Below are 14910 nucleotides of genomic sequence, written 5' to 3'. Positions count from 1 at the left end.
TATCTGAGGGCCTCTTGTAGAGGATGCTTAATTGTGATTCCCCTTTGTTCGGGAAGTAGTCTGTGATTTTTTTATGCACACTGGATGCCTCCAGCAAAGTGATTCAGACCCATTTGAAGTCTTGCATAAAGCCCTTTCACTGGGAGATTTAATTTGCTTCAAATGTGTGCTCCTTAAATGATGTTCAGCCCCCTTCATGGTTATAAGAAAGGAAGACTCCACGTACACAGGGAGCTTCTAGTTAATATAAACGGTCCAGAACACTTACCGCTTCCACACAAGTGCTCGGTGGTGATCGAGTGGTGGAGGTGATCGGAGGAATTACTAGCCCCACACTGACTTCAACTGGATTTACGCTGCACAGAAGGCATTTTTATATGCTTGCCTGCAGGTCCTCCTTTTTCTTTAAAAGGGACAGGCAAGCAAGTTCACCAACACTTCAAAGGTACTTGGCCAAGCCATGCTGCGTCGAAAGGCATACCTCCAATGTATTCTGCCGGCCAGCAGCATGATCAAGTATAGCCCCCAGAGATTGCTGCCACAGATTACTGGCTTCAACTCCACGTGCCACACACTTCAAGAAATGCTTTGAATTAAAAACTGTTGCCCTTGGCCATTGCCCCACCACAACACCCTCTCCAGCTACGGGAAGGTGTACTCTGGCAGTTCCAGCATAGCCCCATAGCGTTCCGAGAAAGAGCAAATGGTGGCGAAATCCAGCCACAAGTACGGGAGCTGCTTAGTCTCCTCAGGCACCTAATTTTTCTTGCTGCATGGTCAAAATCCAAAACGCAAAAAGGGTCTCATTAAGAGTTTTTGGCCAATGCTAAATAATGCTGAGAGTCATTGGATATTTTAATCACAAAAAGACCAGCACCTAAACACACGGTAATACACAGATGTTGCTTCCACCTCAAAGGAGAGAACTGCTGAAAGGTGACACCAATCGGCAGCAAAAACGAAAAAAAAATCAATTGCCACCTCCCTCTCCAGTCCCACTTCATAGCGCATCATTCAGTCTGGCGCACTAAACTTGGCAAATGAAGGAGAGAGGCTGTTAGAACTTCGATAGGACAAGAGAATGTTGGCAATCAGGACAGCCACAGGCCCCAGGAAATGACCTTGTCCACTGACAATCAGCGAGCGGATAGGCTCACCATTACATCTATTGTACAGCTAATAGAGGAGGATATCGAAATGTGCACAGTGACCCCACCCCCTTCTTGTATGTGGTGTCTGTCCTGCACTTCTTGATCACGGGTCCTTCCAGCACACGGTGGAAATGCAGCATTGAATATTCCAGACAACATTCCCGAGGTACAGGTCCAAGTAATGGGTGTCATGCTGCAGCATGTGCAAAAGATCATTGACTCTCCAACCCAAACAGTGTATATGCAGACAAAGGCAGGTTTAATAGGATGGTTGGTTTCTTCAAAGGTGTGGGAGCCCTCGATTGGACACATCTAATTTGTACCCCTCAGGACAGGAGGGCAAGTGTTTGGCAACTGAAAGATAAGCACACTGACTGTCACACTATGAATGTGCTGGTGACCTCTCCTGCACAGACATACATCACCAACTGCTGTGCCCAGCTTCCAGTATCAAGCAAGACTCCATAAACCTTTGCACTAGCAGCCTTCCATGTTTCATGAAGTAGCACATTGGTAATCCAACATGGATGATGGGTAAGGACTGGCCATGCTTCATCACCCTAGGCCCTGGATAAGTGGACTTTCCTGGTGAAAGCACACCCCTCTTCAGACAGACCGTTACAAGTTATGCAATGTGTCAGTGCTGGGATGTATACTGTGGGGTTGTCATCAGAGAAGGAAACACAGACAACAGATTCAATGTATAACAGGCTTTTAATTAAAGAAAATGTCAGGATGGTGTAAAGCCCAACTTGCCCTATGCCAAGGTCGGATTTCCCTACCTAAAGAAACAAAGGATTGTCTGTGTCCATCAGTTCAACTGAGCTGCCAGTGGATACCACTGGAAGTGAGGCCTTACTGGTGACAGGACACCACCTCACCTCCCCCCACCTACCTTCTGACACCTGAGGCTGTTGCCTCTGGAGCCTGACCACTGTGCTTCTGGTGAGGGGTGTGTGCGAGTGCACTGTAGGGGAGATTAACTGGAGCGGCGAATTGCGACTGCAGGCTCTTATGCTGCAGTATACAGCCATACTGCAGCAGATATTGCAAGTGGTTAGTGACGCCAGGGCCATCTCAGGTACCTATGTGCCACTGTCTCTTTGGGGCCACGTGTATATAACGGGTGCCCTGCAACGTGAGCATTTCACTTTGCATTGTGCTCCTGCCTGTAGCGAGGGCTGTACATTTGCCCTCTGCGTCCTGACCTCTGCCCTCCTGGCCTCTACCTGTGGCAGACTATCTAGCACACCATTGGCTTTCCTCTGGCACATCTTCTTGCCCTTCCATTGCCCCCCTGCCCTTTTTACCATCATGCTCAGGTGATACCCACGGCATACCTCGGTCAGGTGTCTTTGCTGCTTTTGCAGTAGAGACAGGAGCTGGGCTGGGCCAGTGACGACAGCTGCCTCTGGCTTCATACACCTATGCCCCATGGATGGACTTGAGCACTGTGTTCCTCCTAATTGACTCCGCATCTGGCAGTTTCCTCTGCCCTCGAGCTTATCATCTGCTCTCCAGATTTCCGGTTCCACGACCACACACTTTGGCTCTGGCTCCTCTGGCCTCACATGGCCCCTGCCTCCATCAACACCTCACCGGGGAGAACCCTCACGGCAGCCAAAGTCTTCATCTGTGGGGACATCTTGACTCTATGGCTTCCCTGAACGCCACGCATCCAGCCCCTCGAATGACTGGCTCCAGAACCTGTTCCATCCTTGCACTGGCTACACTTTTTCTCCTCCTAACTGCTTTTCCTTCTCCTTTTATGATGTCTGATGCTGTTTTCCCATTCCTACTCGCTCCACATCTCACTCCTCTACTTTCTGTCCATCTACCCCAAGCCTAAGTAATCTTATCTATCCTCCTCCTTTCCCCTAATCTACTTCTATTAATCTTGCCCTTTTGGAACACTCATTCACTATGCAAAACGTGGCTTTCCCCTTTAGTACCTCAATTCCTGCTTCCCTTTCTACATCTGCTGCTGCCTTTTTGCACCCCCAACACCTCATCCTAAGATGCGTGGTGGTGGCACATGCCTTCTCTATTCTTACTCCTTCGTTGCCTCTCCTTCCCACCCTCTCCCACCTTTTCCTCTTTCGAATAGTCTCTTACCACCTTTGTTAAAGCTTATTCCCTTACCTTCGTATTGGTTTATCGTCCTCCTGGCTTGGTTGCTACCTTCTGTGAGGATATTGATGCCTTACTTTCTGCCGTTCTACCTTCTTCCTCCCCGCTCATCCTCCTGGGCGATTTCCATCTCTCCTCTACTCACTCCTCGCTTCCACTTCTTGCTATTCTCAATTCTTCCCACCTCTTGGCTCTTCCCACTCCCACGTCCCATTCATCAGACTCCAGTTTGGACCTTATATTTGTTTCCTCAGTACTCTGTTCTCCTGTCTCTGCCCTGCCCATCTATTCTTCGTATCAATATCCTCTTTCCATTGTTCCTCCACCCACTAGGCCTCCTTTTGTTGGACATGAGGCACCTACCCATTTCTGTGCAATCTCTGTTCCTTCAATAGCCCCCTATTTATCACCTCTTGCATTTCTGTTCTTCAGTCTCATTCCAAATTCAATGCCCTCTTGGCTGACGACGCTGCAACCTCTTTCTTCCTCCCTTTCCTTGTCACTTGGTACCCTTTATACTGCTTCTTCTTTTTCTCCCTCTTGCAAACCCTCTCAATCCTGGCTTTCTTCTCATCTACGTTCAATGAAGCGAGTACTGCGCCGACTTGAACGTTGTTGGTCCAAGTTCCACTCGGACGCTGACTCTTCCTCCTTTTCTTCTCATCACTCTTTATGATGAGGCTCTTCTTTCAGCTAAACGCAACTACTACTCTGACCTTCTGCATGCCCAATGCGCTCATCCCTGGCATCTTTTCCAATCTCTTTCTCTCACCTTCTTACACCACCCACTCTTGATCATTCCCTTCAACTTTGCAACATATTTCTCTGCTAAAGTTGCTTCTCTTCAAGGTACCATTGTTCCTACTGTCTCCTCCTTCTCCCCCTATCTCTAATTTCCCCAATCACCAAATCAGAACCTTCTGCACTTCTTACTCGCTCACATCCCACTGGCTCTCCTCTCAATCCCATTCCATCTTCCCTAATTCCCGAAGTCTATCCTTCTCTTGTCTCCTACCTTACCACTCTTCTCAACACCTCTCTCTTCGCCTCTATCTTTCTCTCCTGCTTTAAGCAAGCCTCTATTCTCCCCATTCATAAGAAGCCTTTCCTCAACCCCTTTTTCTCCTTCTAATTTCCGCCTTTTAACACTTCTTACTTATCTCTCTGTAATTCTCTCCTTTCTGCATGTTTCTCAAAGCATTCCTCTCTGCTCCTACTTCCAGACCTCTTTGCGGCTTCTGACACCTTTGACCAGGCCCTCCTCTTCGCCTCTGGCTTCATTTGGGTTTGCCGACTCTGTTCTTGCATGGTTTATCTCCTATCTTTCTGACCATACTTATTCTGTCTCCTGGGCTGGTTCCTCTTCTCACACAAGTCCCACTCCTTCATGGTGTCCCTCAGGGCTCGGTTCTTGGCCCTTTCCTCTTTTCCCTCTATACTTCTCCTCTTGCTGCTATTATCTCATCCTTCTGGATCTCCCTCCACTTCTATGCCAACGACATGCAACTTTTTCTTTTTCCCTACCTTTACTCCTGCCATTCACAATAACCTATCTTCCTGTCTGCTTGCTATTAAATCATGTATGTCAGACCACTTTCTGGTTCTAAACTCCTCAAAACCTGAAGTTCTTTTCTTCCCTCCCACCACCATTCCCCCACCTTCCCCTCCCTTGTCCATCTCCTTTCCCACTTCTTTACCGTGCTCCAATACTGCTCGCAATCTCAGCCTATACTTTGATATGGCCTTATCCTTTTCCCTCACATCTCCCCCATCTCTCGGTCTTGCAGTTTCCATCTTTTTTACATTCGTAAAGCCAGTCATTTTCTGACTTTGATGCTACCAAACTTCTCATCTCATCTTTAATGTTTTCTTGCCTTTTTTCATCTTCTTCTACCCTCTTATATCTCCCCCTTTCCCGTCAGGCCCCTCTTAAATCCATTTTCAATGCATCCATATGTCTTCTCGACCAGTTACTTCCCCGTGACCCCATTTCACAATCTTTTGTCTTTGCTTGGTTGGTGGACTTTTTCCTCTAGGCTCAAATTCAACTTTCTATGTATGGTTTTTAAATCTGTCCACAGTCTTGCTCCCATTTCTCTCTCTTCCCTGGTCTTCTACATGCCCGCACACTCTCTTCGTTCACAATCCCTGTTCTTGCCAACAGTCCCTCACCCCCCCTGTGCCCACCACCCGGTTCCATTCCTTTACCCTATCACTGAAACTCTCACCCACTCCTGCTCCGTTCTACTACCCCCTACTCTTCCTTTCGTACTTCTCTAAAGTCCTATCTTCTCTAATCCTAACTCCCAGCTGCTCTTAACACTATTAAACGTTCAATGTATGTTGTCTTGAAACAATTATGTGAAGATACTAAAGATCATATTATTGTACTGTAACCATTTTTATGTCCAGCGCTTTCGCGTAAAACGCTTAAAAAATAAATACAAAACAAATACAAATACAAAAGTCTGTCTGGGTGCAAAACCTATGCTTGCCCTCATAACTAAGACAAAACAATGTGAAGGGATGTCAACTATAAACTAAATAATATTTCAAATGTAAAGTTCTGAGCTATTGCCAGCTCGGGCTTAATCTTCAGCTTCTTTTCCCCCCAACTATCAACACGTTCATCACAATGTTCAATTAACCTTTTTTGGACTTAAGGTACTAAAGTTTCACCCCTTTGTAAATGTCAGGATGCCCTTCCCCAAGTTCAATATAATTCCACGGCAGTGAGTCTCGGGATTCGTTTCCCCAAGTTCAATATCAAAAAGATGTCCCAAAAGAAGTATCTGGAAGCGTCTTTAAACGGACGCTCAGCAATTCTTCATAGCTCAGGATTCCTTCCCCAAGTGTCAAAGGCATCAATAGTAGTTTCCTTTCAACACAATAACTGGTTTCCTTGTTAGCATATAGGGGTTCTCCGGTCTTGGTGTAGTTATCAGACCGCACGGTCCACCCATCAGAGGTCATGCAACCAGGAACCTTGAACTCTCTTCCAGCCGTTCATTATCGAACATATAGGAGTTCTCTTTCAACACAATAACTGGTTTCCTTGTTAGCATATAGGGGTTCTCCGGTCTTGGTGTAGTTATCAGACCGCACGGTCCACCCATCAGAGGTCATGCAACCAGGAACCTTGAACTCTCTTCCAGCCGTTCATTATCGAACATATAGGAGTTCTCTTTCAATAGTCAAATATCCAATAAACAAGTAATTTCTTAAAGGCAGCATCTGGCCATTTCATTCAGTTCAATATGCAGGGATTTCGAATTTAGTGTGCTTATTAGTATTTTTTTCTTCCTGGATTCCCTTCATGTCTTTCTCAGTTTTGCAGTCAGCACTTTCCAATGCTTTATTTTTCCTGCACAGCCCAGTTTGTCTGTGGGTTGGCCCTTGTAATTATGTTTCCCTGCTCCCGTTCTTTGACTTACCCTTACAGAAAGTCAAGAAACAGGAGCAGGTTTTCCCTAGCACTGCTCTCTTTGTTCCCTATTGTTAGTTGGTGGGAGCCACGGTGAGGGTGGAGGAGCTAAGGAAAAATGAGGGAGGGTGGCGTTTGGAGGACAGATGCAGATGTGGGAGGATGACCGAGTGCTCAATGGGGCCGTGATGAAAAAGAGGACGGTAACCAATATTCGGGCAGTGCTCCATTTGCTGCCCGACTTAAAGCTCCGTTTTACCCTGTTAACAGACCCGTGGAGGAGATGTGGCAAGAATCGTGGCAAGTGTTGTGTCAGCTGGCCCCACGTTCTCTCGTCTCACCATCCTGGAGGATAACTAAGAATAGTCAATACTGACTTTGCAATTTGAACATACATTTTTCACCCATCAGTTTGTAAAGTTAACTTGACAATTGGCGAGCAGAAACACTGAACCCCTTTAAACAGACCTGAGACTTACTCAATCAGACCGGTCGATCGTGCCTGAAACACAACCTGTAACACCAACAAAGTGCAACGCACCAAATACCTAAATAACCAGTGATGATGGTAACTGGAATCTTAGCATCCTGCTTGGGCGATATGTCTTCGATTGGAATCAGCTGTGGGCAGTCCTCATCTTCCTCTATAAAGGAGGCGTCAGCCATCACTCTGTGAATAAGAACAAACAATACCAGGATGAAAATACAAAAATAAATATACAAACAAAAACAAGAAAGGTGGAAAATGTTAACAGGACTTGCTCACTGTAATACAATGCAAGGGAATAGGTTTGTTATGATGCTGTATTCATTTTAAAATGTTCTGATTGCCAATCATTGCGGATGCCGAAGTACAAGAAAAGGAATCTTTGTGTCTGGAGTTGAAATTCAACAAGACATGCCCAATCCACATCCACTGGAGAACGGGTAGAATCCCTGAGCAGCGGGACTGGCGCCCTCATGAGCAGCAGCACTGGCGCCATCCTGAGCAGCAGTAGTGTCGCCAGGATGCTGCTGACGGACTGAAAGAATTCCTGAGCAGCAGGAATGGCGCCATCATGAGCAGCAGGACTCCAGCATGAGGGAATGAAAGCATCCCTGAGCAGCAGGACTGGCGCCATCATGAGCAGCAGGACTCCAGCATGAGGGAATGAAAGCATCCCTGAGCAGCAGGACTGGCGCCATCATGAGCAGCAGGACTCCAGCATGCTGCCGAGGAAATGAAAGAACCCCTGAGCAGCAGGACTGGTGCCCTCATGAGCAGCAGCACTGGCGCCATCCTGAGCAGCAGTAGTGGCGCCAGGATGCTGCTGACGGACTGAAAGAATCCCTGAGCAGCAGGAATGGCGCCAGGATGCTGTGGGGGGACTGAAAGAATCCTTGAGCAGCGGGACTGGCGCCCTCATGAGCAGCAGCACTGGAACCAGCATGGTGCCGAGGGAATGAAAGAACCCCTGAGCAGCAGGATTTGCGCCATCATAAGCAGCAGGACTGGCGCCATCCTGAGCAGCAGTAGTGGCGCCAGGATGCTGCTGACGGACTGAACGAATCCCTGAGCAGCAGGAATGGCGCCAGGATGCTGTGGGGGGGACTGAAAGAATCCCTGAGCAGCAGGACTGGCGCCGTCATGAGCAGCAGGACTCCAGCATGCTGCCGAGGAAATGAAAGAACCCCTGAGCAGCAGGATTTGCGCCATCATAAGCAGCAGGACTGGCGCCATCCTGAGCAGCAGTAGTGGCGCCAGGATGCTGCTGACGGACTGAAAGAATCCCTGAGCAGCAGGAATGGCGCCAGGATGCTGTGGGGGGGACTGAAAGAATCCCTGAGCAGCAGGACTGGCGCCATCATGAGCAGCAGGACTGGCACCATCATGAGCAGCAGCACTGGCGCCATCCTGAGCAGCAGCAGCACTGGCGCCATCCTGAGCAGCAGTAGTGGCGCCAGGATGCTGCTGACGGACTGAAAGAATCCCTGAGCAGCAGGAATGGCGCCAGGATGCTGTGGGGGGACTGAAAGAATCCCTGAGCAGCGGGACTGGCGCCCTCATGAGCAGCAGCACTGGAACCAGCATGGTGCCGAGGGAATGAAAGAACCCCTGAGCAGCAGGATTTGCGCCATCATAAGCAGCAGGACTGGCGCCATCATGAGCAGCAGCACTGGCGCCAGGATGCTGTGGGGGGGACTGAAAGAATCCCTGAGCAGCAGGACTGGCGCCATCATGAGCAGCAGGACTGGCACCATCATGAGCAGCAGCACTGGCGCCAGGATGCTGTGGGGGGACTGAAAGAATCCCTGAGCAGCAGGACTGGCGCCCTCATGAGCAGCAGGACTGGCGCCATCATAAGCAGCAGGACTGGCGCCATCATAAGCAGCAGGACTGGCGCCATCATGAGCAGCAGGACTGGCGCCATCATGACCAGCAGCACTGGCACCAGGATGCTGTGGGGGGACTGAAAGAATCCCTGAGCAGCAGGACTGGCGCCCTCATGAGCAGCAGGACTGGCGCCATCCTGAGCAGCAGGACTGGCCCCATCCTGAGCAGCAGTAGTGGCGCCAGGATGCTGCTGACGGACTGACAGAATCCCTGAGCAGCACGACTGGCACCATCATGAGCAGCAGGACTCCAGCATGAGGGAATGAAAGCATCCCTGAGCAGCAGGACTGGCGCCATCATGAGCAGCAGGACTCCAGCATGAGGGAATGAAAGCATCCCTGAGCAGCAGGACTGGCGCCATCATGAGCAGCAGGACTCCATAATGAGGGAATGAAAGCATCCCTGAGCAGCAGGACTGGCGCCATCATGAGCAGCAGGACTCCAGCATGAGGGAATGAAAGCATCCCTGAGCAGCAGGACTGGCGCCATCATGAACAGCAGGACTCCATAATGAGGGAATGAAAGCATCCCTGAGCAGCAGGACTGGCGCCATCATGAGCAGCAGGACTCCAGCATGCTGCCGAGGAAATGAAAGAACCCCTGAGCAGAAGGACTGGCGCCATCATGAGCAGCAGGACTGGCGCTATCCTGAGCAGCAGTAGTGGTGTCAGGATGCTGCTGACGGACTGAAAGAATCCCTGAGCAGCAGGACTGGCGCCATCATGAGCAGCAGGACTGGCGCCATCATGAGCAGCAGGACTGGCGCCAGGATGCTGTGGGGGGACTGAAAGAATCCCTGAGCAGCAGGACTGGCGCCCTCATGAGCAGCAGGACTGGCGCCATCATAAGCAGCAGGACTGGCGCCATCATAAGCAGCAGGACTGGCGCCATCATGAGCAGCAGGACTGGCGCCATCATGAGCAGCAGCACTGGCGCCAGGATGCTGTGGGGGGACTGAAAGAATCCCTGAGCAGCAGGACTGGCGCCCTCATGAGCAGCAGGACTGGCGCCATCATGAGCAGCAGCACTGGCGCCAGGATGCTGTGGGGGGACTGAAAGAATCCCTGAGCAGCAGGACTGGCGCCCTCATGAGCAGCAGGACTGGCGCCATCCTGAGCAGCATGACTGGCGCCAGGATGCTGCTGACGGACTGAAATAATCCCTGAGCAGCAGGACTGGCGCCAGGATGCTGTGGGGGGGACTGAAAGAATCCCTGAGCAGCAGGTCTGGCGCCATCATGAGCAGCAGGACTGGCACCATCATGAGCAGCAGCACTGGCGCCAGGATGCTGTGGGTGGACTGAAAGAATCCCTGAGCAGCAGGACTGGCGCCCTCATGAGCAGCAGGACTGGCGCCATCATAAGCAGCAGGACTGGCGCCATCATGAGCAGCAGGACTGGCGCCATCATGACCAGCAGCACTGGCACCAGGATGCTGTGAGGGGACTGAAAGAATCCCTGAGCAGCAGGACTGGCGCCCTCATGAGCAGCAGGACTGGCGCCATCATAAGCAGCAGGACTGGCGCCATCCTGAGCAGCAGGACTGGCGCCAGGATGCTGCTGACGGACTGAAATAATCCCTGAGCAGCAGGACTGGCGCCAGGATGCTGTGGGGGGGACTGAAAGAATCCCTGAGCAGCAGGACTGGCGCCATCATAAGCAGCAGGACTGGCGCCATCCTGAGCAGGACTGGCGCCAGGATGCTGTGGGGGACTGAAAGAATCCCTGAGCAGCAGGAATGGCGCCAGGATGCTGTGGGGGGGACTGAAAGAATCCCTGAGCAGCAGGACTGGCGCCATCATGAGCAGCAGGACTCCAGCATGAGGGAATGAAAGCATCCCTGAGCAGCGGGACTGGCGCCATCCTGAGCAGCAGCACTGGAACCAGCATGGTGCCGAGGGAATGAAAGAACCCCTGAGCAGCAGGACTGGCGCCCTCATGAGCAGCAGCACTGGAACCAGCATGCTGCCGAGGGAATGAAAGAACCCCTGAGCAGCAGGACTGGCACCCTCATGAGCAGCAGCACTGGAACCAGCATGCTGCCGAGGGAATGAAAGAACCCCTGAGCAGCAGGACTGGCGCCCTCATGAGCAGCAGGACTGGCGCCATCATAAGCAGCAGGACTGGCGCCATCCTGAGCAGCAGGACTGGCGCCAGGATGCTGCTGACGGACTGAAATAATCCCTGAGCAGCAGGGCTGGCGCCAGGATGCTGTGGGGGGGACTGAAAGAATCCCTGAGCAGCAGGACTGGCGCCATCATAAGCAGCAGGACTGGCGCCATCCTGAGCAGCAGGACTGGCGCCAGGATGCTGTGGGGGGACTGAAAGAATCCCTGAGCAGCAGGAATGGCGCCAGGATGCTGTGGGGGGGTACTGAAAGAATCCCTGAGCAGCAAGACTGGCGCCATCATGAGCAGCAGGACTCCAGCATGAGGGAATGAAAGCATCCCTGAGCAGCAGGACTGGCGCCATCATGAGCAGCAGGACTCCAGCATGCTGCCGAGGAAATGAAAGAACCCCTGAGCAGCAGGACTGTCGCCATCATGAGCAGCAGGACTGGCGCTATCCTGAGCAGCAGTAGTGGTGTCAGGATGCTGCTGACGGACTGGAAGAATCCCTGAGCAGCAGGACTGGCGCCATCGTGAGCAGCAGGACTGGCGCCAGGATGCTGTGGGGGGACTGAAAGAATCCCTGAGCAGCAGGACTGGCGCCATCATGAGCAGCAGGACTCCAGCATGCTGCCGAGGAAATGAAAGAACCCCTGAGCAGCAGGACTGGAACCAGCATGCTGCCGAGGGAATGAAAGAACCCCTGAGCAGCAGGATTTGCGCCATCATGAGCAGCAGGACTGGCTCCATCCTGAGCAGCAGTAGTGGCGCCATCCTGAGCAGCAGTAGTGGCGCCAGGATGCTGCTGGTGGACTGAAAGAATCCATGAGCCGCAGGACTGGTGCCAGGATGCTGTGGGGGGACTGAAAGAATCCCTGAGCAGCAGGACTGGTGCCATCATGAGTAGCAGGACCGACGCCATCATGAGCAGTAGGAGTAGCACCAGGATGCTGCTGAGGGACTGAAAGAATCCCTGAGCAGCACGACTGGCACCATCACTTGATGGTGAGGAGTTATTTGGACAAGGAAGTAGGGTATCAGGTGCTATCTGTAATGAATATACCTTTCGTACATAACTAAAAAAAAAAACTTCCAACCCTTGGTATTATTCCCCTCAATTAGCCTCCTGGAAGAAAACATATGGACAGACGGAAAATGGAGAAAGCAGAGAAGCCCTTACCTGCAACGAATGCAAAAATGGCATTGAAAAGTTATAAAGTTGCTATTTTTAAAGCCTAATCTAAATTTCTACTAATTCAGGCCTCATACAACAGACCCAGGGAATTGTTCTCCGACAACCATGTTTTTCACCCTAGCTGCATCTCATTGTCCTTTGTGCCCTTAGCCTCTCAAGCCAACACTTTTAACCCTTTATCAATAAAATTTAAGTCATCCCAAATATACGGACCACTATTCCTCTCCTCAATGCATACTAGGATACTTCAATAAATTTGTATACATGCCAGTTTTCCAGGATATCATTTGTGCTTTAGTAAATTAACTGAAACCCACCAACAACAAACTTTTTGTCCTGCCTGCCTGTGCAGCAAAATATCATGTTGCTGATATTGTCAGTGTATGACCAACTTCATAAATCTTTCATTGCTACAAGGAGTAGTTTCACCTGAACATAAATGGACCATAGTTTCTCCTCTTCTAAAACAATCTAATTTTGACCCCAGCGACCTTCACAACTAAAGTCCAGTTGCCAGCTTTCCTTGGCCAGGAAAGACCTTGGAGAAGAGGTGACCATTCAGCTCCAAGATCACATGGAGAAACATTAACTTCTGGACTTTTTCCAGTCCGGTTTGTGCACGGCACATGGTATGGAAATGGCACTGGTAGCAGTGTGGAACTATCTTCTTGACTGGGCAGACAAGGGTGAACTCTCCCTTTTAATGATGCTGGGCCTCTCAGCAGCTTTTGATACAGTAGATCACAGAATGTTACGCTCAATCCTAAGGACAACAGGAGTCGTCTCAGAGAAATCCCTAGTATGGTCCAAGTCCTTTTGTCTGGTCATCATCATCAAGTTAAATGCGATGGGCATCTTTCGGACACACTACCACAAAACTGTGGGGATCCCCAAGGTTCTTCATTCTCGCCTCTCCCTTTCATTTTGTACATGAAACCGTTCCGAATATTTTCAGGAAATGTAATCTAAGTTTCCACTAATCTGCAGACAATACTCCAATTTTCTTGAAAGTCGGCAACAATCAGGAGTCATTTCAGAGACTATATCACTGCCTAAATGAAGTTAATCTATGGATGTCCCACCATCGGCTGCAGCTGAATGCCAACAAAACGGAAGTGGCCTTGTTTGGACCCAAACATCTGCTTAAAGATTAGAAGCCACCCCCTCCCGTTTTTTTGGGGATCAAGTCTTGCTTATGCATCTAAACTAAAGAACCTGGGCTGTATCTGGCAAGCGAACCTGGGAAGCGAACAGGTCAGTGCCAAGGTTCAATCTGTTTTCCACTCTTTACGCCTTTCGAGTCTTGCTCTCCCATTTACACCACAAACAGACCATGCTACGGTAGTGGGAGCTTTAGTCAATTACTGCTTGGGTCTATGATATTAGCCTGCTTGCAGGCAGCCCAGAGAAACAACTGACTAAACTCCAGAGAGCCCAACATGCCACTGTCTGGCTAATCTTTAAAGTTTCTTAAACTGCCATTTTAGCCCTTTGCAGAGCTCTGCACTGCCTCCTCATGAAGGAAACAACTCTATTTGCAGCTTTTATGTCAGTTTTTCAGGTTTCTTCACAACCTTGCTCCTGCTTATCTTGCAGCCAAATTGAGCTGCACCAACTAATCCGACCTCAGCTAAGCAGTTGTTGGTGGTACCATCTTCTAGTTGCTCTTCCAGAGGTGAATGTCGGTTCTCAGTGTACAGCCCTAGACTGTGAAATACTTACCTTGGCAATTACGCAACATGGCAGAACTTACTGGATTTCGTAAATTCCTCAAAACTTTCTTGTTTAAATAAACCCATACTTTTCAGCCGAGTTTCAGTTAGATCTTGCTGGTCATTTTACTTTGGAGTTCAAGTGATTGTATTACCATCTGTGCCCAGATGCAGTTTATTCTGGCAGAATGTATAGTGCATTACAAATTCCAAATTCAATGATGTGTTTTTCTAGAGCAATACTGTATTTATGAATTATGTAACAACCTACATGTTAGGTTTTGGCTATTAGGTGGCACTAAAAGCGCTACCTATGAAAACGAAACTATTGTTATTAAAATAAGAGCTTTAACAAAAGAGCTTGAAAAAGGGGTTTTTGAATGTAGGTTTAAACAAAACCGGTGTCCAGAATCCATCCTGCCCAATCTGGAGTGCAGTCTTTGCTTTGCTGCCACACATTGTGCCATTATTGTACATGGCCCTGTTTTCTGCCACAGATTATGCAAGCCCAAGTAATCAGAATCCGTGTTTAGAAGATGATTCCACAGAAGGGGAATGCGATGGCTCCTATGACCACGAGCAGGGCTTTATGTAATGCATCACTTCTATTGCAAGTCTCATTGCGCTAAGTGCGCATCTGTTCTGCTAACCACCAGTTGGGTTCTTCCTCACTGGCCACCAGAAAGGTTTATGTGCCTTACATGGAATGCTGCTTCATTGTTCCACTCTGTAAAGTGTTTGGACACGTTTAAACAATGTAATATTCTCAGTTGTGATATGGACGTTGACAGTGATACAAACGTGGAAATGTCTGTCA

The 14910-nt window shown here is 49.7% G+C and overlaps 1 protein-coding gene across 4 annotated transcripts in view; it reads right to left on the bottom strand.

Moving 5' to 3' along the window:
- Positions 1–14910, bottom strand: part of LOC138510246 (zinc-regulated GTPase metalloprotein activator 1A-like) — a 1057423-nt gene that overhangs the window by 869134 nt on the left and 173379 nt on the right. For 3 of the 4 annotated variants that reach the window (XM_069625760.1, XM_069625761.1, XM_069625762.1), the window contains one exon: positions 7254–7375. In XM_069625760.1, coding sequence (XP_069481861.1) covers positions 7254–7375 — 122 coding nt within the window. Of the gene's footprint in view, positions 1–7246; positions 7378–14910 lie in introns of those variants that run through there. The other variant, XM_069625763.1, reaches the window with a different exon arrangement.

Source organism: Ambystoma mexicanum, chromosome 6p (genome assembly GCF_040938575.1).
Source record: "Ambystoma mexicanum isolate Mex_15411 chromosome 6p, UKY_AmexF1_1, whole genome shotgun sequence".
In the NCBI taxonomy this organism is placed as follows: domain Eukaryota; kingdom Metazoa; phylum Chordata; class Amphibia; order Caudata; family Ambystomatidae; genus Ambystoma; species Ambystoma mexicanum.
Note: the sequence above shows the minus strand (reverse complement) of the source record. Positions and strands in the feature narration are given on the sequence as shown.